Source organism: Folsomia candida, unplaced genomic scaffold (assembly GCF_002217175.1).
Source record: "Folsomia candida strain VU population unplaced genomic scaffold, ASM221717v1 Fcan01_Sc003, whole genome shotgun sequence".
NCBI classification, from domain to species: domain Eukaryota; kingdom Metazoa; phylum Arthropoda; class Collembola; order Entomobryomorpha; family Isotomidae; genus Folsomia; species Folsomia candida.
The window spans coordinates 6,712,596-6,736,786 of record NW_019091195.1 but is presented as its reverse complement, the minus strand read 5'-3'; the positions used below and the strand labels follow the sequence as shown (position 1 = coordinate 6,736,786).

At 36.8% G+C, this 24,191-nt stretch overlaps 2 protein-coding genes and 2 long non-coding RNA genes across 6 annotated transcripts; 3 read left to right on the top strand and 1 right to left on the bottom strand.

The window, feature by feature from the left end:
- Positions 1-880: 880 nt before the first annotated feature.
- Positions 881-4,702, top strand: LOC110847925 (copine-2). The gene is made up of 14 exons (XM_022094974.2): positions 881-1,252; positions 1,544-1,628; positions 1,721-2,018; positions 2,107-2,503; positions 2,593-2,696; positions 2,931-3,043; positions 3,119-3,177; positions 3,242-3,295; positions 3,366-3,488; positions 3,559-3,665; positions 3,736-3,751; positions 3,834-3,914; positions 4,097-4,186; positions 4,261-4,702. The coding sequence occupies exons 2-14, from the start codon at positions 1,564-1,566 to the stop codon at positions 4,395-4,397; spliced, it is 1,644 nt and encodes a 547-aa protein (XP_021950666.1). The 5' UTR covers positions 881-1,252; positions 1,544-1,563; the 3' UTR covers positions 4,398-4,702.
- A 138-nt stretch (positions 4,703-4,840) lies between these two features.
- On the top strand, positions 4,841-5,630 carry LOC118434846. The gene is made up of 3 exons (XR_004834293.1): positions 4,841-5,010; positions 5,107-5,215; positions 5,337-5,630. It is a non-coding gene; the product is annotated as an uncharacterized LOC118434846 (long non-coding RNA).
- LOC110847926 lies at positions 5,405-6,877 on the bottom strand. The gene is made up of 2 exons (XR_002547715.2): positions 6,188-6,877; positions 5,405-6,070 (listed from the first exon to the last, which is right to left on the bottom strand). It is a non-coding gene; the product is annotated as an uncharacterized LOC110847926 (long non-coding RNA).
- LOC110847923 (copine-8) lies at positions 6,125-11,666 on the top strand. 3 transcript variants are annotated; one of them, XM_022094970.2, is made up of 15 exons: positions 6,125-6,263; positions 6,885-7,051; positions 7,962-8,136; positions 8,199-8,281; positions 8,346-8,379; positions 8,510-8,903; positions 8,996-9,187; positions 9,262-9,342; positions 9,435-9,488; positions 9,549-9,626; positions 9,748-9,804; positions 9,886-9,996; positions 10,067-10,124; positions 10,209-10,321; positions 10,956-11,666. In XM_022094970.2, the coding sequence occupies exons 2-15, from the start codon at positions 6,885-6,887 to the stop codon at positions 11,096-11,098; spliced, it is 1,740 nt and encodes a 579-aa protein (XP_021950662.1). In that variant the 5' UTR covers positions 6,125-6,263; the 3' UTR covers positions 11,099-11,666. The 3 variants fall into 3 exon arrangements, with proteins under 3 accessions (XP_021950662.1, XP_021950663.1, XP_021950665.1); XM_022094971.2 differs by having other exon boundaries at positions 10,550-11,097; XM_022094973.2 differs by lacking the exons at positions 6,125-6,263; positions 6,885-7,051 and adding an exon at positions 7,584-7,892.
- Positions 11,667-24,191: the final 12,525 nt, after the last annotated feature.

The following is a 24,191-nucleotide window of genomic DNA, read 5'->3' as shown; positions in this document are numbered from 1 at the left end:
AGCGAAATCTTATTAATGTGCCACGGGATTGTTGAACAGTGCATCTGAACTAGTTTTTATGTATGTTGTTGTGGTTTAGGTATTTACATAAACTCTCCGAATTGCATAATGTTTATATAAGCTGTTTATATAAGATGCACAAAAGTAATAAAGAGACAAATCAAAAAAGCAATGCGAATATATAAATAATATTGCACAATGAACGTAATCATATATAGGATCAGTAAAAAAAGCTGAAATGTCCATTTCATAAATTAATTGTAGTAACATGCATCGCTGTTTAAATTGTCCATAGGCTGCATCCTTGAGTAGTGATTTTTAATAACCTCGTCTTCATTGTGTATATGTACACATGATTAATATGCCATGTGAAACACTCGGGCAGCCAAAATTGTATAGTGACACTTGAACCAAAATTCTTGCACGGCGATTCATTCAGGAATTCTAATTGTGCTCTTCACAGTGATTATGGTGCGGCATTGGTCTCTGATTTACCTTCAAGGATGACAAACTGCACCCAAGAAGAAATGACGATATGGCCGCGTAGCTGATGAATCTACATATGTAGGTCTGTAGTTTATGCTCATCAACATGTTGCAGCTCCATCGAGTTGTTACAAAAAATTTACATAGCCTGCAATCACATCACATCACATGCTTGGAATGCGATGTTTGAAGCAGCAGACCAGCTAGTTGTCTTGATTCTTGTATATCTTGCAAGTCTTGGAGGGACATAAAATTCTGCTTGTTGTTGCAGCTTCTTTCATTATTAGACGACGAAGGTTAGTTGTTGGCATCATGTTGCACGTAATGTGGTCGAAAGAATGATGTCATAAGATGAAATAGACTGGATGAACAGCGCTTGAATTCTAATCCAGACATATGAAGAATAGTGTTGTGTTGTATGCGGACGTCTGTTGGTTGTGCTAAATGAGGTAGATTGAATGGAATTGAACATTACCTCACCATTCGCCACCCTCTCATTTCGTAAATAAATAACACTATTTGACTCATATTCGTGCAATTGTTATTCACAAAACCTTCAAAATATGGCAAACTTCTTACATCATCGTTGAGCAGTTGGTCATCATCACTGCTCGTGTGGCACGACAAGAACCTTTGTTTTTTAACTTCAGTTGGTTCATGGGGCTGTAGAAGAGTAAACAGGAACTTACTTGTTGTGCATAGTTGTGTACTTTTAAGGCCGTCTTATCGAGCTCGATCTGCGACAATCTTTTTGGATCGTATTACAGGCAAGTGTCTCATTCCCAAATCATATTTATCATAACCGGCATGCCCATTGCACAATCTTTACAGCAATTGCATTTGGTTATTGCAAATGTAGACTATTTCGAATTTCCAGTATAATCGACCTTGAATCATTTTAATGACATCCGTGTCCAATGCATGAGAAAAGTATCTGTAACTTGTAAATGCTAATTACGGATACATATGGAAAATATCATTTTCATTCTAGAAGTATTCATGAAATAAACAATTTTGAGCATGACAAACCCTTCATGACAAAAATTATTTGATTGCAGAACGAAATATTTAATTTACAATGGCAGCCAAAGGGAAGAAAGGAGAACCGCTATCAATCATGGTTGAGTTGACCCTGTCAGCCAAGTAATTAATAAATGCATACATTTTTAAAAAATATACAAACTGGCTGGATCCTATGAAAAACTACTTCTAAATACTACTATTAATAATAATAGGGACTTGATTAATCGGGACGTGACTTCCAAGTCAGACCCATTTTGCGTCATTTTTGCTCGAGACCGAAAAACTAACGAACTCGTAGAAATTGGGAAAACAGAAGTTATTAAGGACAATTTGAACCCAAAATGGGAAACAAAAATCACGATGGAGTACCGGTTTGAAGAAAGACAGGAGCTCAACATTACCGTGTATGACTTTGACGGAGATGTCAATAAGAAACACAAGGCCGAGTCGGAATATCTTGGTAACGCTGTGTGTACGATAGGAGAAATTGTAGCGGCTCCATTCAGCAAGGTAATAAATAATTGTTTTAGTAGTAAAATGCTACTAAAAAAATCTAAATCTAAATTGAGATGCAAAGTTACCTTTGTCGAATGCATAGTTTGAACGGAAACTGGAGTTGCCAAAGAACTTGGCTCAAAAAAACAAGGACTCCATGATTGTAATTTACTGCGAAGAAATGGGGGACAACAAAGAATCTTTCCAAATGACCTTAAGTGGAAAGGGGTTGGATAAGAAGGACCTATTGGGAAAATCCGACCCATACGCCATTGTCTCAAAGAAAAATGATGATGACGAAGGCTGGACTGAAGTCTTTACCACTGAAGTGGTCAAAAAGTCATTGGATCCAGAGTGGAGACCATTTACTGGACACACGGTAAAGTTGACTGGACGAAATCCCACCAGACCGCTCCGCTTCCAAGTTTTTGACCACGACAAGCATTCCAAGCACGATTTAATTGGAGAATTCGAAACCAATTGGGAGGATTTATGCAGATGTAGGTTTAGATTCAGATATTGTTATTTTTGTATCCTTAAAACATTGACCATAACTTTGGTGAACTAATAATGTGTTGATTGAATGTAGTTGCACGACAGAGCAACCCAATAGCAATGCCATTAATTAACCCAAAGAAGAAGGAAAAAAAGAAGGGTTATGAAAATTCGGGTGTACTGAACATCAATTTACAGGTGGGTGTAATTTTCAAGTAAAATAAGGTAGGCACCATCGTTAAGTGGAAACCGAATCTATGTAAATTCTCCCGAATTAGCTCTTATGCAGCTCTTCTTTATATCCAAAACTGTGTCTGTGTCACAGGGCATATTCGACTACGTTCATATAATAGATACATACATAAAACTAGTTTATTGCATTATTTATTTATTTATTTATTTATTTATTCATTTATTTGTTCTATTATGCAGGTGGACGAAACAAATTATACATTTGTAGATTACTTACAAACTGGAGTTCAGCTACATTTTACAGTTGCAGTAGATTTCACTGCATCCAACGGAAATCCCAATGATGCGAAAAGGTGCAATTAAATATATGATTTTTTAAGGCCAATGTTGATACTGGAACAAACCCTAAAGGTTAGATTTACTTTTAGTCTACATTCGAGGGTAGCCGATCAGGATAATCAATACACTACTGCCATAAAATCAATTGGTACACAAACGCATTTAACAATTATTATTTTAGTTGCCCTTATACCGATAAAATATATTTATAGGATCCATCATTGAGGACTACGATTTTGATAAGCACTTCCCAGCTCTTGGGTTTGGTAAGTTTGACATGCATATGCATATATTAGAAATAAAAGCTCCTTTTTTATATGAACTATTTAATTGTAGGTGCTAAAATCCCACCCGATACGGAAGTGAGCCACCTCTTTTTTCTTAATTTTGACCCACAGAACCCATTCTGTAAGGGTGTCGAGGGCATCTTGGAAGCTTATCAGCAAGCATTGCGAAAAGGTGATACATTTGATTTAATTTTGCCAATACAACTGTTTCAGATTGTCAAGCGCCCATTTTTCTTTTCTAGTCCGCCTTTACGGTCCCACAAATTTCGCAAATACGATCAGTCATGTAGCAGAGTTTGCCAAGACATATCAAGATGGCCGACATTATTTTATTCTTTTAATCATTACGGTAATAAATAATAACAAATCTCATATAAAATGTACTCTACTGATATTATTTTGTGTAATTGCCTTTCTAGGATGGAATGATCTGTGGTAAGTTTGCTTAACTCACACCCTTTTAGCTATTTTTATTTTATGTGTAATTTAATTTTTAAAACGTTATTTCGTTGTACAGACTTGGATGCCACCCGTGAAGCGATTGTATTAGCGAGCAAGCTTCCACTCTCCATTATCATCGTCGGCGTTGGCTCAGAGGGTAATTTCAATCGCAGTGATCAGATTTTGACATAAGTTGAGCCGAGGAGAGTGGCACTTGTCCGAAATCTGTATTTACACATTTAAAGAAGTTTAATCACTGCAACAGCCACTTTGTTTGGTTCAACTTATGCCAGACAAATATGATCACTGTGCTTGAAATAATCGAAATATCCCCTGCAGACTTTTCTTCAATGGAATTTCTCGACGGCGACAAACGGGCTTTGAAGCACAACGGCATCGAGGCCGCGCGAGACATTGTGCAGTTTGTTGGTTAGTTGCATAGACTTGCGTTAGTTGTAGAATTGTTAAAATTGAAACGAACCGTAACCGTAAATTAATTACAGCTTTGCGAGATATCATTGGCAAATTTGGGAATGACCATGCCGCTACCAGGGCGGCTCTGGGAAAACAAGTGCTTGCAGAAATTCCTCGCCAACTTTGCGAATTTATGCACATGAGAAAAACTTCTACTAATTTGTAATTATTGTCTTACCACCGCAATTTTTGCATTCCACCGGTAATCGTGAAAACTAACCTTATTACTTACATAAAAATGACATTGCCAAACTCATCGTCAGGTTTGCCGGACTAAAACAATACGTGTTCATTCTTTACCATAAATGTGCAGTTTTTCGTTTAACAAAGGACTTTCACAAATCCATTCTGATTTTTCATTTTTATTCTTCTTTTGTCGTAATTCGTAATTAAGAGCTGGTTGTGGTTTTTACAATTTAATGTTTGATTGATGATAATAAAATAATCTCTTTTTCGAACAGGGCTGTGCTATATGACAGCATATTGTGTGGAGCAGCTTATTTTAGTAATGATAATTAATCACATGCATATTTAATTATTGGAAATAAATCATGGATAAATTATACATCTTTGTCTCACGCGAGAGTTTGTTTCACATTTCACTACCACTACCGCCACCATTCGCATCGTAATCATACTCGCTCTCCGGTTACACACAAAACTTTAATAATTTCAAAGTTTGTATTGTCGTAAAGTCAACTGAAGAATAATTAAAATTATACGAGATTCGACGCTGGATTATTTTTCCAAATTGTCATAAGCGAAAAATTTACAAATTGGTGAGTTTAGGTAACACTTCCTACAGTAGGAATCCTACTTGATTTTGAAATTGTTTGATGTTTTGATTGAATGTTTCTTTTTTACTTTTACTTTAGTTTAGAAGGAGAAAATGATTATTCCCGTAAGATGTTTCACATGTGGTAAAGTAATTGGGAATAAGTGGGAGGCGTATTTGGGTCTCTTGCAGGCAGAATACACGGAAGGGTAATTAAACGTATTTATAATTTATACCGTCTATGTCAGTTGATGATGTGCCATAAATTTACTTGATATGTTGCGGATAGCTTTTTACCTCCTTTATGAAATGTCTATTTAAAATTAACAGGGATGCTTTGGATGCGCTCGGATTGAAGCGTTACTGCTGTCGGAGGATGTTGCTGGGACATGTTGATCTTATCGAGAAACTTTTAAATTATGCTCCTCTTGAAAAATATAATTAGATTATACACCACTAACGCCTAATTGTGATTTTAGCAATAGATGCAAATGTTTAGAGCGTTTCTTTTCTACACATACTATAAATGTTTTGACCATTATTCAATAGAATCTTTGTTTTATTACATAAATGTAAAGATATGAAGTCATATATTAAATTTTATACTTAAGTATTCTCATAAAATTCATGTGTATATTAATCAAGAAATCTTATAAGGCAAACATTTTCTGGGTTACATTTTCCACATGTGGGAAAAGTATTATTATTTGAGAAGCATTTCAAAAATCGGATTCGGAGCTTGTTTGACTGGAATTTGAAATATTCATATTTACTGATAAATATGGTACATTTCAACTACAATTATAAAATTTCATAAAATGCACTCATCTCCGGATCACGATGCTAAATAAAATACACTACAAACGTAAATATAATCCTAGATGATGTAGGCTCAGTTTCATTTTTTTGCTTGCAATCCGGAAACCGAAAACCCGGAAAATCTACAGCGCAGCATAGTAGCATACAAGAGTCTCACTGTTCTGTCGTCCTTCGTCAGACTAGAATAGCACCACACATGTTTAACTAGTGTCTAGAAGTGTAGATAGTAAACACTAGACAAAAACCTGTTAGCATGTAAGAATTATATTGTAATCAGCAATTAGCATCAGTAGAACATAAATTTTTCAGTATCCAACATAAGCCACGCTAACAGCTGTATATAGATATTCTGATATTCATACCTGTCAATCTGAATACGGAACGGACACTTGTTTACTCCGACGTACCTGATCTGGTCTGGAAAATTCTACTATTGAGGTAAATATTTTTTAATTATTCCGTAAAAACATGTGTATTGAATCCTAGAAAAATGTTTCAAGATAATACATACACAATATATATCATTATAATATAGAATAAGTTAGAACAAGTTGTTCTGTGCTATTGGACCAACTATAGGACTGACACTACTGACAGTGACGTCATGTCATAACCGAACTTTTGAATCCTTGACTGACGTCACTACCGTTGAACACGTCATAGTTGTTCTCTGGAACGTTACATGGTAGTGTGATAAGGGAATGAATCATTAGCATGTGCTTGTTGGACGTCTGTTAGACGTGCGTGCGTAATCGATTCTCAATTGTTGACAATGCATACGTATGACGCCATCGCACTAAAAAATTGAGATGAACTAATGCAGCGAACTCAATATACAATTTTTGTTTGCTGACAAGAATCTTGTAGGTTGTTTGATTTTAGCTGTTGAATAATAATAATATAATATTAGCCTTCTCAGATAATTATTAATTTTTTGTAGACTTAAGAATAAACTTTAGTTGGTGACATAAAACCTTTGCATTATTGCTGGGAGATAATTTTATTAGCAAGTAATCCAGTGAATCGTGTGACTCATTGAAGTGTATCTATCTCAAACAGATGTACCCTAAAGGACCAGGTTACCCGGGGGTACAACCCCCCTATGGCGGCGCAGCCTATGCATCCGCCCCACCGATGATGATGGGTCCCCCAGGAGGTGGGGGAGTTCAAACTGCACCAGCTTTTACCACCCCCACGGCCCCCGTTGAACTCATCATCTCTGCAAAGTAAGAATTTCGAAACCAAAGGTTCAATTTTCATGGTTATGTAGAATGATACTTTTCTATGTGGTATGATTAAAGGTTAAAAAGTTGTCCTGTTCATTAATTGCATATTGTGTTTGTCACATACGTCACGACTTATTTTTAGAATAGTTTTAATTTTAAGTAGGTATTGATTATTGACTTCAAAAAATCAAACTGATTTCGACAAGGAATTGACAATTGTCACCAGTCACGTCATCTTTTCGTATGCAAATGTAATGCTGTCATTTGGAACTCTGGAAAACACTCTTTTCTCATTGTCTATTACTAAGGCTGCGTGCATTTATGTACGTACACAAGTGATTTTACATATTATAGTGCGTACAAATACTTATTGTACGTACGTACACTCTTGCATTAATGACGCTACTGCTAAATGGATGGGTTATCCAGTTATTGCATGTAATACATTGATGGTGTAGTCTTTCCGATATCTATTTGTTTAATCACCTTTGTTTTGTTGGATAGCTTACTAAAAGCTTTTGTCGTCAAAAGCTGTGCAGTCTGGTTAGATTACTTGGCATATGATGTAAAAGCTACATAAGTATCCATATCGTGCCGAAATTAATATTAACCGTTTGAGTTGCAATGTTTGTATATTTGAAAATTGAATCAGTTAGCGCTAGGAAACTTTGGTTGTAATTATTTCGGTGCATCTAGTTTCAAACGTGGTCAATTTTAGTGAAAATAAGTAAAAATATATTTACACAGGCTAATTTTAAATGGCATATCAAATCCCATTGGGTGCCCAACTTTTAGGGCCGAGTCGGCTTCAAGTACTTGTTGAGCTTCAAGTTGGTTGCAGGTGCTTAATTGATAAGCATATTGTACAATTAATATTCGCAAACTATATTGTATGTCTTCCATATTACAGGAATTTACTCGATAGAGATACCTTTTCCAAGTCCGACCCCGTTTGTGTCCTTTACGCAAAGGAATTGCGGACAAATCAGTACATCGAGCTGGGAAGAACGGAACAAGTGAAAAACAATTTGAGCCCATCTTGGAACAAAAAATTTACAGTAGATTATCGGTTTGAGGAGCGCCAAGTAAGATTTCATAACTTTAACTTGTAATTTGTGTTTTTGACTTTTTAAGACTGGTCATACAGATTCTGAAATTTTCAATTTACGATTGGGATGGAAATTCGAACACTTTGGACGCGCATGACTTTCTCGGAAGTTTGGAATGCAGGTTAATTTTAGACGAATTTTATTAGTTGATTTTAATTAAATTAACAGTTTTACCCAATTTTCAGTTTGGGTGAAATTGTTGCAGCTCCAAATAAGAAGGTAAAAATATATATTATATATACATATTATATATGTCTATAATACTATATATGCGAGTATCATATATGTCTATAATATTTATATTTATATTCATTGATTACAATTAATACGGCTTCTTCGCTTTATATAGTTTGAGCGAAAATTGGAATTGCCCCCCGGATTCGCATCCTCAGGAAAATCGTCATCCATTGTTGTTTGTGCCGAAGAGATTGGAACCAACAAAGAGATTTTGCACATAAAGATGAATGGGCGGAACTTGGATAAGAAGGACATGTTTGGAAAATCTGATCCATATGTAACCATTTGTAAGAAGATGGATGATGGTTCGTGGACTGATGTCCACAAGACGGATGTCATTAAAAATACATTGAATCCTGATTGGCAACCATTTTCTGTTCGAGTCGCTTCTTTGACTAGCGGAAATCCTGAAAGGTTGTTGCGTTTCCAAGTTTGGGATTGGAATAGTAACGGATCAGGAGATTTTATTGGAGAATTTAACACGACCTACACCCAGCTACAACAATGTACACCTTGATTAATTAAACAATTAAATAATTCTAAGTAATTCTAATTGAAGCCTTAAAATAAAATTACTATTATGATTTATGTTATTCAGCCGTGAAAGAAAACAGTGCAAGCTTTCCTGCCATTAATCAAAAGAAAAAGGACAAAAAGAAAAACTACACAAATTCTGGAGTTATTAATGTGGAATGGCTTCGAGTTGAAGAAGAAAAGTCATTCTTGGATTACATTCAAAGTGGAGTTCAACTTCACTTTACAGTAGCTGTAGATTTCACTGCATCTAATGGTAAGAAGCAGTATCTTAAAAGTGTGGTGAATGTAATAATAATTTATTAATTTGTATTGGATTATTCAACATAGGAGACCCAAACAACCCTCAGAGCCTGCACTATCGACATCCACAAATGGATAACCAATACTCACTTGCCATTAAAGCCGTCGGTATGATTTATGTACTTACCTACATCATGTAGGCTACATGTGAAAAGTTCAATTCATTATTGTTGACCATTTCAATTGCATAACAATTACAGGAGAGATAATTCAAGATTATGATTCAGACAAACTGTTTCCTGCTCTTGGGTTTGGTAAGCTTTATCTGCATATTATGAATATTATTGGTTGGTAAACACGTAATTCTGGATTAGGCGCTAGAATTCCCCCTGGACAAGTTGTATCTCATGAATTTTTCCTCAATGGAAGTACGGACAGTCCATTTTGCCCGGGTATAAAATATATAGTTTTCTTCGTTTACATAATAATTTAGTAGTCCACAACTGTTTTATTTTCCATCTCTTAAATGGAATCCATCTCTCTTATAAAAAATTGTAATGAACACTATTCCAGGGGTGGCCGGAATACTGGAAGCATATAATCGCGCCTTGAATACTGTACAACTTTACGGTATGCGTTTTTAAAAGATTTTAAAATTGCGAGGAATCATTAAAACCAACTTTATCATGAAATTTAACTCTAAAATTGTAGGCCCAACATACTTTGCTCCAATAATTAACCATGTTGCGAGATTTGCATCATCTTACCAAGACGGAAATTCTTACTTCATCTTAACTATACTCACTGACGGGATCATTTGTGGTATGCTCTCTTACACTCAGTCTCTTGAGTAATTGTGTGATTCATGCATGAGTTTATTTTCTACTTACAGACTTAGACTCTACTAAGGATGCCATCATCAACGCCAGTACATTGCCAATGTCAATCATGTAAATAATTGTAAAAATAAGCTTATACTGAGTAGGTCAAATTGTATGGTGGTACTCACTAATTTATTATCTGATTTTGCTTAGAATTATTGGCGTAGGACAAGAGGACTTCTCCGCAATGGAATTTTTAGATTCGGATGGTCGTGTTTTGCGACACAACGGTCGAGCAGCTGCAAGAGACATTGTGCAGTTTGTGGGTAAATTAACCATCAAATTTCTAAAATTTTGCCTCATGTGTTGTCTGTAGAATCGCACGCATTATTGTTGTAGTGAAAGTTGCTTCATTTTATTTAAGTTTTGTACTTTCATTGTTTTCTCGTCATCATGGGTTCTATGTTTGCTGTGGCTTCCTTACTTATATAATTACTTTGTAAAAGCTCACAAATTTCGCAGAGTGAATGTGGACGTTTGGATTTATGTTTCAGAAATGAGAAAGTATATGACCCAAGGCTATGGTTATCAGCAAAGCGGCTCTTATAGTAAACAGGACTTGACGAGAGCAGTGCTGCACGAGTTGCCTGACCAATTGGTGCTCTGGATGAAAAAATTAAAACCCGTTTGCTAAACTTTCAAATCCAGAGGTTCCAGCTGCTTCAGCCTAGTAATAGAATATTTGCAGCTGAAAAACGTGTACAAAAATGCTCATTGTTCTTGACTTTCACTCAAGCTTTCACCATCTTAATACATGTCTACAGCAAGAGCAAGAGCTTTGACTTTCAAATGATAACCATAATTTGCTTCAATAACGAACTATAATAATAATAATGTTTTGAGTGTGAGAGTTATGTCACATATGTATGTTACTTAAGTCTTCTTGTTATATGATACCAGAGCTGCAAAAGTTCGTTACTTTGTATGGGAACAATCAACTCGAAACAAAAGTGGTATTGGCAAAGGAAGTATTGGCCGAGATTCCAGAGCAACTCGTCTACCAGATGAAGAAAATTCATGGTGGGAGAGTGACCACGGTTTAAATACAAAATATATATATATAATTTTTACCTGTATGCAATACCTTGTGCTGATTTCTTACACCTGCCAATATAAGCAATTATGGCTTAATTTTAACACAACAATTCCTTTTAACTCATACATGCATATTAATATTATAGAAAGTATCATTTTAAGATTATAGACATATTCTTCATTCAAGTTTTAAAAAAGTACAGTACATCATCTCGATGCCTCAAATCTCTAGAAATGTTTTCATTGAGAATGTCCCACTGTAATCTAACTAATTTTATCTAATTACTTACATAAGATTTTACTTATTAACTTTTAAGATGTTGACAAACTTTCAAATTATGATATGGGGACGCTGGATGGAGTTATATTTACAGCATCACTGGAGGTGTACTGTGATTTCTTACATAATTATATGTTTATCATACTCACAAGTAAGCATTCCCTTTCTACATTGAAACTTCCATGTTGTTTGTTGTACCTTATTCAGTAAAATTGTTGTCCTCATAACTTATTATAAATTCCATATATAAATGCATATATTAAACGTTGACGTTTACAAGCTGATGTATAAAATTACAAATGCGTATCTGAAACCTTATTTGTCAATCATATAACAACAATGATTACTATTTGGAGAACTGGAGCATAATATTTTTCGTTTTAAATCAACTTTGAGATGAGATTTTGAGAACTGACGCAAGTAAGCAAGTTAATTTCGCTTATTGAAAAGAAATCATACAACTGTTGATTAATGTAATTGAGGATTTCATGAGATATTTGAGTTCTCCGTATCAGATTTCCTATGTGTGTAGAAGATAGGATTCAGTCCCGGAAGAATTAGGTTGTGTATGTAGTCGTGAAAGCAAATAGTGAAACGGATCGTTCTGAAGACTTTATATGCTTTACTTGCACACATTCCTCCAGTTCAGATGTTCTCCTGCAGATAAATAAGCTTGTTCTGAATATGGTATGGTTGGTAGGTAGCTCGCATAGTTGTATGGAAGATGGGAAGATGAGGCGAGTTAGACCCACGACGACATTGACAGGAGTCGTCCCAATCCAATCAGCAAACTCTGGTATTTCCTCCTGCTTTAAGATTTAATTAAGGGACCAATTCTTGATGATGGAATTGAATTCCAGGCAAGGTACACGGAGGACTAACATGAAAAACAAGAAAACCTGTTTTTCAATATTCGACACACAGACAGAAATCTCTAGGATTTCTAGTTAATAAACAAGTGAAAAGTATTATAAATGTGTATATGCACCTTAGGCGAATATATACATATACCCAACACTTTCTATTTCATGGATCAATAGTAATTACTTGACTTTTTGATATCCAAAAATTGCACATGAACAATTGACTACGGCACAGAAAATGTGGGCAGAAAACAACCCCAAGGATGATTACCATGAGATTTTCTCTGCAGTCGGCGTGAGCTTTCCAATGAAGATTTAGTGTTGACTTTTCTATAAATTCTCCCCTGCATGGTTTTCTCTCATTCGCTTTCTCTCCCTATTTCCAATCCTCGCATTTTCAGATTGATATTCTTCGCATCCATGCCTGAGTTTATTTTTAAAAGTGGACACCAAGCCCATCGAGTGTAATACTGTCTAGAAGTAAATAATCTCGGGGTGATATATACGTACATATGATGGGAACGTATATACGTCCCTCATATAAACAACATCGAGTTTCATCTTGGCGAGATTTATGATCTCACAAAAGAAGAAATTAGAAATTATCTATGCGAGATGATAGTCAGCCATTCCGAAACTGGTTTCGTCTGAAATAGATAAATTATAACGTACTCGAGTACTAAAATTAATTATCAGTCAACCAGAACTCTTATCAAGCTTGAAGTATTAAATATTATCGTCTTTCTTGTGTGTACATATAGATCTGTCTCTTGTTTACATACCTGTGATGTGCACTGCTGCCTTATTATTAGTCTGTTGCCAAGATGGGGAAAGAGGAGAAAGTGGTTTTGGGATTTCCCCAGGTTACGATATTTTCCCCGATACCATGATACGATGCGATGTGATGTAATATTACACGTATTATTAATACAAGACTTGTTAGTTCTCTGAACATTTGGGCTGAATATTACATTTTTTGAATGGAAGACGGATGATAAAAGAGTTTGTAAAGGATACCTTTGAAACTGAGATTGGATATTCAGTTGTGATTTGTTCACATGCAAATAAGTAACAAGTTGTTATTTTGGTATGATTGTCGTCTCAAGTCTTTGATTGCTTTTTGCTTTTCTGTTGCTTCAACATTCCTTTACGGCTAATTTGTCTGAGTTCACAATCCTGCGTCTATTTTTAGTGAAAGCACACACATACCAGTAACCTTACTACGTACTTCTTGGGTTGAATAATCTCTTGAATAATAAGGAATGAAAAGTTTTAAACCATAATTTAAAGTTCGACGAACCAAAATATTATTATTATTATTATTATTTACCTCGATCTAAATATGTTCATATGTACCTAATATTCATGCAGTTATGGCAGAACTTTTAAATAGTTTTGATTGAGACGATTGAAGTGAACTTGATATTTGGAACATTCAGTGAGATGACTCGACTTTAATGATATATTGGATTGGGAATTGGGAAATGGAGAAAGCGAGCAAACAAGTCCCGGATTTCCTCATTCTACAACCAATTCGAACTAGTGTTGAACAAGAAGAAACGGGCATTTTCTTCTCTTCATTCACTGACAGCGGAACTGTGGCGTGCATAAATATTCTGAAATTGCGACTCGTTGATATTTCTATTTCTTCCACAACCCTTCAGGATATTTTCAGCATTAGATAATGACCAACACAGTGCATGCATAGTTCTGTGAGGAATAATACACAGAAAAGGAAAACTAGTGGGCTAAAGAAAGATTTTTTTTGTTTTGTGTGCAGGAGGTGTAATCTCAGTCTTAGTATAATTAGTGTAGTGGGCTCGGGAGTTTCATCCTGTGTCGCTCTTAACTGAAATTGATTACTGAATCCGTATTAGGCTGGCATCGGGTTGTATGTATCTGTAACTGAATTGATGAGAACCATTATACATGTGCACTTTTTGCATGTATCATTGATTAAAGTCACGGGTTCGATTTTACATATTAGACTCATATACAAGAAAGGAAAATTACTTATTCAAATCTCTAATCCTTCGTGGAGTTCTTAAAATAAGAGATATGATTGATTTTCATATAGTATTGTATTTGGTGTACTGCTAACATATACATTTAGTTAGTTAAATACTTCAGTTTGTGTGAGGGAAGGTATAACGATTTTACAAAGGTAAATATTACAAAACCTGCGGGACGATATTAATTAGAAATTCTTTTCGGTCGTAGTTAATTAAAGAAATCTTCCATGTTTTCTGTCACAAACATTTTTCCAGAAAGTACGTCTAGCTTAATGAATTAGTAGGCTCTTAATAAGTGGAAGTTTGCAGATTAATTAAAACGTCGCAGCAGGAGCGAATGATGCGAAAGTTCATTTAGCTGCTTGCCAAGGAGAGTGTTGGTGTTTGAGAGCCACCCTCGGAGCACTTGTCGTCGCCTCCTTCCATACAAAATGTACTTCAGGCTTCAACAATAGCTGGGATCATCATATACTTCACGGAGAAATGTGCCTTTGCTAAATTTATTTCAATTCAACTCAATTGTCCATGAATTCGCCAGCGGGGGGATTGAGCTTATGCTACCTAAATACGTACACTCACTCGATGAGTGGCCGGTTCACCCGATCTTGACTGAATCAGATGATTCGTACCTACCTAAATGTTAAGAAATACGGAAGGGATAATTTAGCTGCTTATAACATAGCGGCAACTATGTACACAACTATGTGTATGCATGCACATAACTGCTACTTATACATGACGTGTTGTTGTATTCAAAACTGCAAACTCTGAAATGTCAAAGTCACAAGCTGATTGAGAGGACGATGGGAGAAGAAGAAGAGTTTGATTGTGAAACAAGTACACAATTTAGCGGAGAAAGCCCTCAAGTTCTGGACTCGTTCTTAATGACGATTTGATGACAGGTGTATTAAGTAGAAAGTGGGTCAACCTCTCGACATCAGGCTGGCTTCACACACAACACAAGAAGGAGCGAGGACGAGGAGCATGGTCATAGCAGGTTACACAGGCAAATGGTATCAATCTTGACTACTTGTACGGATAAATCTCTGCTTTCTCCTTGCTCGACCTTATCCTCGCCCTTAATATAAGCGTTTAACTTGAATGCTTTGAATGGGCAAATCAGCAGATGGATGGACAAGATAATTTAATTTACACCACTCTATCGCTATTGCAATTAAACCATGCTAGACATTGCAAAAATTAAAGTCAATGAGACATATTTCTGTGCAAGTTTGTGCACAGAAATAAAAAAAAGTGATTTGCGTGTTGTCTGCATCACAAACATGGATTTACTTCAGCATAATTAAAATTAATGGTAGGTGATTAGTTCAATTAGATTTTGAGGATCAAATGTTATTAAATAGCAGCATCAGGCTTGTCTATTGGGTGGAAGTGGGCGTGGAGACGAAAAAAATCGATGAAATGACAACGCACTAAAAACCTAATAGATAATGCACACTGCTTCGCTCTAGGTTAGTATGATTTTACTGACCTTCAAATTATTAGTACATCTTTCCCCACGCGTTTTTCGCCATTACGACCATGGGCTAAAAGGCACTTGAAGATTTAAATTTCCAATTAATGAAAGAGATATTTCAGCACGGTCTTCCAACTCGAGACACAATTTGCATCACCTTTTGTGATTGCGAGTGAGTGTGAGGATGACGTGACTATAATCAGACCCCATTTATACGTATGTACGTACATGTAGGTGTATGCAGTACTCTAGTTGGAATGGTTTCCCAGAATTCCTACTTTATGACCCAAGTGTCCATTTCCATTTGCAGAATTATTTTTACTGCTCATGAGAGAGACTTAGTTTGGTTTAATAGATGCATCCATTTCATGGTTTTCGGAACTGAGATGTGTTGCTCCAACCCACCAACCAGTTGCTCCCTCCCTGTGGCAATGGGCGATGGCGACGACGACGACGACGATGCTATTATATTACCCACATCGGCAGATGCTTCGTCCTGGTCGCCATCAGACAAAGATCTCGAAGAGAGTAATCACTCTCTCTCCACGCGTAACAGCCTAACACCAGGGCAGATAATGAAAAGTGAATTTTGTTACTCCTTACTTATTGTGTCTATCCCTCCCAGGCAAATTACCCACGTTGCGAACTTTGCTAATCTTAGTAGTTGCGAAAGCTTCGTCCTTACTCGCCTTATTTTAATAAAATTAGTCCATCCACTAACTAATCCTCCATATGTAGTGCACGTACGAAACAATTTACTCTACGGTATGTATCGCATGCACGAGGTGGTGATATAATTAATGGAACAAATTTGCAACATTTGTCAATGGTTTCCCACATTTACGGTTGCGAGAATACAACAATTTAGTCTCTGTACATAATACGCGTTGCCGACTTTCTCTTTTTCCTGCATTGCCCCGACTTCGTATAACCGGATTTTCTTTGTGTGTATAGTTGTGAATGAGGAACCAGGTTTAAAGCAGTAATGTCAAATAACAACCAAAGAAATGGATTATTGGAGAGCAAGGAATGGTTAAATTTTGCAATATACGGCTCTGCGGGAAGGTGAGTGAGTGAGGAGAAGATTATGATTGAGAATAAAGTGCGAGGAAATTCTCCGTTCGTCGGACCACCTGTGGATTTCCTGCAGCAGCCGCAACACTTGCCTCCTCGCTTACAAGTTCACCACCACAACAAGCATATCGTAGTTACAAGCTAACTGTGGGAGTCACATTTATTTATTACATCGATGGATTAGAATGATGCCACGAGAGATGAAGAGGAGAAAGTATACCAAATATTCTCCCATACAAATAAATGCCACATAATATGTGGCATATATATATGCATACATCATATTATGATGTATGCATATACAAAGCATTTATATACATATCTAAATATGCAGCATTAGAGTATTGTGTTCAGAAACGGGTTTGGTTTTATGGACCCGCCCACCGCACCCCCAACATCCTCACCACTTCTTTAGGCAAAACGTCGCAGAGGGATGTACATATACGTATCTACACATCTACATATATATATGGGTGTATATCGATGCATATGTGTGTGTGTGTGTTCGACTTTAGAATTGGATTCAACAGTTGACTCGTTCTTAGACTTATTTCAACTTGGAGCATTTTTGTTTATTTTCTCTTCTTTCCTTGCAGATAACTTGAATCTCAGGAGAATTATTTTGTCAATTTTCTAAGCTTAACTCTTCTTCGACTGGGGCACCGTCAGTCATGTTCTGAATGAGAAATAGTTGTTGTCCTGCAGAAAGAGGCATGAAAATGCGAGTGTTTTATTTGCTTTTGCTATCCTCATATAAAAAAATCCTCACGCTTGCTCACAAAGTTTTCAAAGAGTACAAGAAAGAGTGGGAGAAAGTTATGCCGACCTAGATTTTTACTTCTTATGCAGTTCAAGTATTGGGTTATTTCCGGTGGGGAATTGGACCTTTCTCTTCAATTAATGTTAATTTTCTACTTGAAATATCCTATAGGCCACCTTTTCCCCCAAGTGTGCTAAACCTGAATTGTAGCGGAAATTGTAAAGTTCCTTAAAATACATTTCATAATGTCTAAAGTTAAATGATTCATACAATTTCAATTACTGTTCACGTGCATGTGTGCCGACACGCTCGACGGTTTATACATAAGCTTGCACATATTCTTACAAAATTAGAGTAAACTTTTTCCCCAAGGACTCCATTTCTCATATATCGTGATATTCGTGATCCGATCCCACCATCCTTAATAATAATAGTTCATGGAAATTGCTTCTTCTTGCTTATATCATTACACCCATTATGGTAGCTTAGCCTATGTTAGCAGCCTATATAATAAGCCTATTTTAGTACCACGTTCACTTTATCCAACTTGTAGAACACGTATGTATCTATGTATGTACACACGCATGCACACGCATGCATAATATACACTGACTTGGTAATATTGTTGTTGCCGTATTAAACTGCGAAAAAAGTAAAAAGGAATAACGGTTAACGATGAAGCTGGTCAATTTCAAGATGAAAATAGAATTTTGTTCTCCGGGTCACACAAGCATTGAATTTCCCCGTGTATGACAAATTGGTCTCGGATGACTGGGGCCACCTTCAGTCCCCATTACGACGTTAATAACTCATGAGTTGCTCTCCTCTCCTCTCCTCCCCTTCGCAAATAAGTCCCGCTCATACTTTCACTTGGTTTGGCGGTGTATCCTTAAGTAACTACCAACAACCAGTGGCAATAAAATGCTCACTTATTCCACCGAGACCGCAAGAAATTTACATTCTACGTAAAGCAAGAGCTTCATATATGGATACATAGTTAGTTAGTGCTGCACACATAGCTCTGCGTATGCACATGGCCTTTTCCTTTTACGTGCTCATTCACTTTAAGTGTCGGGTTAAGTATCGCTTTCCTCGGACCAACTTTACGACGCCGTAAGCTTAAGGAACAAGGCAGTGTGCATACGTTGCATGACCTCAACTTGTTACACATAAAACTATGTCCATGTATTTGTAAGTAAATATATAAGAAATATATAAGAAAATATTTGACGACATTACCAAAATGGTAATATTTTATCAAGTTCATCCATCTACTAATTTTGTTGACGAGCAACCTCACTCGACAGCACGATGTGGTCTGTGCACAGTCTTGGAGAATAGCATGTAGTCAAGATGATGACTAATGAATAAATGATGGAAATCAAATGCGTTAGCTCATCCCAACAAAAAGCTGTCGTCTTCTTGGGCCAAGTGGTAAATTGAATTACTTCTCGGGAAAGTAATTACATATTCATAATTGGGACATGTTGAGGAGGCGTTCTCACTTTGGTTTACATGAGCCAACACTGTGTGGGCAAATGCTATGTCGTGTTCTATTTTGATTTTCACCAGACCATGACCGCCCCAGACTTTCACTCCTTCGTTGTTTGTCAGTTTTCTTGATTGCTTTGTCCAGAGTCAAAGTCCAATAGAACCAGAAACCTTATCAGTTTCGCATGTGGGGATTTGGTCAAGCGAGCACTTAATTTGATGTTCAATGTGGACGTCGTAAAAATCTCGAGATAAAAATAAATTTAGTTTTTCATCATGTTTCGTCCTCCAACCAACTCACTGGTTTTTGTGTGTGTGCAACAAACCTGGACTATCTTTTGTTTGCCTCCAGATTCCTCGTTGTACTATACACGCATCTTCATCCACTAGTATCTAAGTACATACATACAACTCGAGCAAAGGCTGCCTGTTGTTTTTCAGTATATTGTGTGTCGTGTCACCACGACTTGGATGTTTTCTTGCTATATATAATCTCTCTGTGTATTGGGGAAAGTGATGTTTGGTGCGTAGGAAATATTGCTTGTGATTGAAGCAGCAGTGGTGATTTCGTGAAGAAGTAAAAGTGATAACCACTCTACTCTTGGCACTTGACAATGTCCATTTCTTTTTCTCTCTTTCCTCATCCAATTCATTTCTACAATGGAAATCTCTTGTTGGCCGAAATTCACCCAAGTACTTCATGCCACAAAATTACTTTTCAATTAATTTCATTTTTTATAGACGATATTTGCTATCTTAACATTTTAGATGAACCGAGTTGTCTAAAATTGAAAGTTCAACAGGTACTTTCATAAAAGGCACATTTTTAAGGTTGGGATTTTTGGACTCTTGACTCAAGAGTCTTGAGTAATCAATTTTTCGACAGGTTTCTTGTGTAATAGATAATCATACGAGCTCTGCGATACTATAAAATAAATGATAAGTGTAATGTATTTTTAGTGGCTACGAAATAAACCTTAATAAGAACACGTGTAAGCATATGACGGATCCACGTTCCTTACTGTCTCCCAGTAAATATATTCCATATGTGCAATATGTTTGGTTTAAATTTAGATCTGTGCAGGACGACAATCATGATGTAGATAGGACGTGACCACTAAAAAGGGTGAGTCAAAGGTTGAAAGGCTTCTTCAAAATTTGACTATTTACGTACTTGTTGTTCATTACTATATGATTTCTGGGAATATTTGGAGTTGGTTGGTTGGTTGGTTTGACTGGGATCAGAAGGGAGAAAGGGCGGCTGAGAAGTCGAGGTCGGCGTGACGAGAAGGAAATTCGACAAGAAAACAAGTCAGTGTCAATTCAAGTTTCTGGATCCCCAAAGACGCATCAAGGAACTGGAGCGAGTGGTGCTGTTGAAAAGACGTAAGCGGCGACGACGACGACGACAGCGACGAGTCCAGCTAAATGCGGTGTACGCCAACGCAAACCACTTGTTGCATGATAACAAGTTTGCCTTTCACCAGTTTCGCCTCCTCCTCCTCCTCGTCGCTTGTTGTGCTGAATAAGTAGGAGCAGTGAGACCAGAGAGAGATTCTTGTTGCTCAGTTTTCACGTATGTCGGCATAGGAGGACGAGACAAAAATAAAATTAATGCATGAAGATGGGCGGATGACATGTGAAATATATTGAAGTAAATTGACATCAGTGAAATCATTCCCTAGTCCTAATCACACAAAAGACATTGACGTAGTCGACTTATTTCGTTTCGGCGGCTTCCACTTACTCTGGGGACCCTTTAATCACATCTTTCATCTTGTCGTTTCATGCAAAAAATATTCCTACTCAATTTACTTCCTTGCATAAGTAACCCCGAGAATAAAAATCCGCATTCAGAATCCATAATCTAAATGTAAATCCGGTTGAGTGAGCCTAGTTCCGGACGTAGAAAACCGGCGAGGTCTCACAGAAATCCAACTCTTTTCTTGTCTAAGCTCTCGTACATTTTATACTTTCCGGTTCAATTTACTTATCGTGCCTCCCAAATAGTTTACATGCCTACCTTATGTACCTGTCATGTAAGTGTCAAAATGCTGAAATTTGTCATGCCATTCCAATTTCATCAGTCATGACCAATAAATGGGAACGGTTGACACGTAAAAGCTTTCGGGAAAAAATGAGTGCAAAAGGTCCAAGACACTTTATTTTTATGAATTTTATTTTATGGAGCAATTTGCAAGCAAGTAACCGCTGAGTGATGGGTTGCGACTTGGTGAAAGTGTCTGACTGAGCACCACGTCAGAAATGGAAAGTTAACAACAAGAATCGGACAAGGACAAGCGCTGAGTGACAATTAATATATCGTCATCTGCACAAGAACTATGTAGACTTCAATAACATGATGCAGGTTCCTACGTTTGTATAGTCGTTTGTACTCTCTGATACGAGATTATGCCTTGGCTGGGTGGTTGGCCATCACCATTGGGATCAGTGAGAAGGGACTCGAGGAAAAATAATAAGTGAAGGCATTGTGCACATGAAACATTACACCCGTGTTCTGGTCATGCTATGCTTTCCCCAGTTCTCATAAATGAGTGAGAGAGTATTGTGCTGTGTTATTATTACAGCGGTCTTCCATGTCCGTTGGGATTGGAAAATCCACTCTCTGGTAAATTGAGCCTTCATGGTTCCACACTGATCTTTCATTTGCTTTCACTTTCCTTGCTGGAAAGGCTAACAATTGGAAATCAACACTTTGCACTTGTACACAAAGCAAGCCAATGTGCATAAATACAAGCATGTCGTGTACGGTTGGAACACTGATGATTGTCCCCGATCGTGTTTATTGTCTCGCTGTGGAGCTTATTCACAAGAGTCGGTATATCCATTCGTACAGACTTTTTGACATCTCGTACTGAGCTGCAATTTCCTAATACAGTTCTACACAGATTTAAGTTGAAGGTGAATTGGACAGTAGTTTTGTGATAATGAAACTCCTAACTGTGCGTGGGAACTTTACGTACGTTCAATCGTTAACGAAGTTAAGAATTGCCTCTATACGTAGAAGCTGTCTATCTAAACTGCATACGTACAAATACAATAGTCACAACTGCTAAATGCACTTCCTAAATTAGAGCATCTCGTTTGCTAAATGCTCATAAAATGATGTTTTTAGCAAGGTTACTGACAGTTGTTGGTCGTTTATAAGTTTCAATCAACTTGAGTTGTCGCTGCCATTAGAATTCCAATTTCTTTATATTTCATTTCAATCCACTTCAAACTTTGGTCGTTATTGAGTGGGGGAAAGTGTGAAAGTGGTAATTAATTAAAGACGAGTAGCACTGACTCTGCTGGAAACAAAAAGGTAATGGATATCGGCTCTGATATATATTTGATTGGTGGACTTTATGGAAATTGTGATAGCGTGACAGCATAAAAGGTTTTATGGGGAGCCAACTGTTGCTGAAGTTAGGTGCTCAACCCGCATCATAATCAGTGCCTTCCATTCTGCTTCTGTCGCTGCTTTTGATGGATTTCTGGCTATGATGTGGGTGTGTTGGAGCGGAAATGAAAAATGTCATTTGACAATAAATCGCGTCATTTTTAATCGCATGCGAAATATTAAGCGAGATTTAGATTGACGTCCTGGCCGTGTACTACTTATGCAGACAAGCCGCGGACTATAGATTCCGAAGTATAAGAATACACATTTTAAATCAATGTAAATTTTTTAATCTCAAATATCAGTTATGTAATTGTTACTTAACTGCAAAATATTAACTGTAAAATGGATAAAACAAAATGATAAGTCTTAATTTGAATCTTGCTGACAGTACCCGAATCAAGTAGAGGTCAATCCACCTAAATCGGGCTTTCCGTTTGCCCCCCAAACCTTCCGTTTGACCCATTTTATATCGGTATTCGTTGTTTTGAATGAAAAAATATTCTGTTGTTAATATTGTATGAATTAAAATGCATAGCTAAAAGTCAATAAATGGGAGCAATAAATTATATTCTTGAGTGTGTATGCTGCTGCAGCATTACTCATGAAACCCACGTCCTTCGCTAATAAGGGATCTATTATTATAGGGGAAGAAAGAAGCCAATAATGTCAGTTCGAATTTAGACATGTCCACCCACAAAGACTAGACTACGGTCAGCAAGTGTTCAAGTAAGAGGTCTGGAGGATTTGTAATGAAATTTGATGCCAATATTTTGCGAAGAATTGCCAACATTGCCAAGAAAATTCCTGATGTCGATGATTACGTGCTCTGCAAAACAAGGTCTAACCAGCGTAGTACTGACCCCATGGGAGAAATTTTAGTATGCATGTTGACTTTTACATTAAATTGAAGTAACTATAACGTAATTTTGACAGCTTTCTGTAAAAATATTTCGCAATATGGATTATTTCTACAAGATAAGAATTAATATACAGCCGATGTCGGGACAAACTTCATCATTCGCATTGTGGGCAATTTTTTATACCCAAAATTATAGTCTGGATACGTACGTAGGAAGAATGCCGTCATTATTTGTGTACAATTTGTAGCTGTTGCGTAAATGTATGAAAAAATACCTAAGCGTAACAGTAAAGTAATCAATACACGATATATGTATGCACATGATGGATGATGCAAATTTTATACCATTCTACTAAAATTAGTCCATCCTTGTGTGGTGTAGGCTGTTTTGTTGTATTTTTAGTTCGCTTCCAGTTAGGTAAGTGCAAATTGAGAAAGATGCCATTTATTACTAAGGCTCACTCGTTTGTTGCGCACACAACAGATAATCGATTCAATTTTCTATCCTTTTAATTCATGATATATACGCTTTCGCCCTTTCTTCCACGCTGTCCGTACTATCAAAATACAATATTTTTATGCGCTCAGGATGTACGAATCAGATCCATCAATCAACCCAAATTGAGTCCTCTCACTCTTCCTAATGCTTTGTGGTCTCGTGGAACGCTGTGCGGCATTTTGTTTTGTTCAGTTTTGATGGTCGACAGTTGGGAGTGTCCACACACATTCTTGGGCTGCAAGCGAATTTGGTTAGTTCGCAAGTAAAAATAAATATCTGCATATTTGTATTTGTACGAATGTATGGACGAACGAGTGCTAGCAATATTGTTAAATTTGATTCAGTTTACGAAACTGCTACAAATTATTTCATGTGATAGC

Coding starts and splice junctions, on each gene's coding strand:
- LOC110847925 (XM_022094974.2), top strand. CDS start 1,564: ATGGCAGCCAAAGGGAAGAAAGGAGAACCGCTATCAATCATGGTTGAG. Junction 2,697..2,930: donor TACTGAACATCAATTTACAG/GTGGGTGTAATT, acceptor TCTATTATGCAG/GTGGACGAAACAAATTATAC. Junction 3,915..4,096: donor CGTCGGCGTTGGCTCAGAGG/GTAATTTCAATC, acceptor TATCCCCTGCAG/ACTTTTCTTCAATGGAATTT.
- LOC110847923 (XM_022094970.2), top strand. CDS start 6,885: ATGTACCCTAAAGGACCAGGTTACCCGGGGGTACAACCCCCCTATGGC. Junction 8,380..8,509: donor TTGCAGCTCCAAATAAGAAG/GTAAAAATATAT, acceptor CGCTTTATATAG/TTTGAGCGAAAATTGGAATT. Junction 9,489..9,548: donor GTTTCCTGCTCTTGGGTTTG/GTAAGCTTTATC, acceptor ATTCTGGATTAG/GCGCTAGAATTCCCCCTGGA.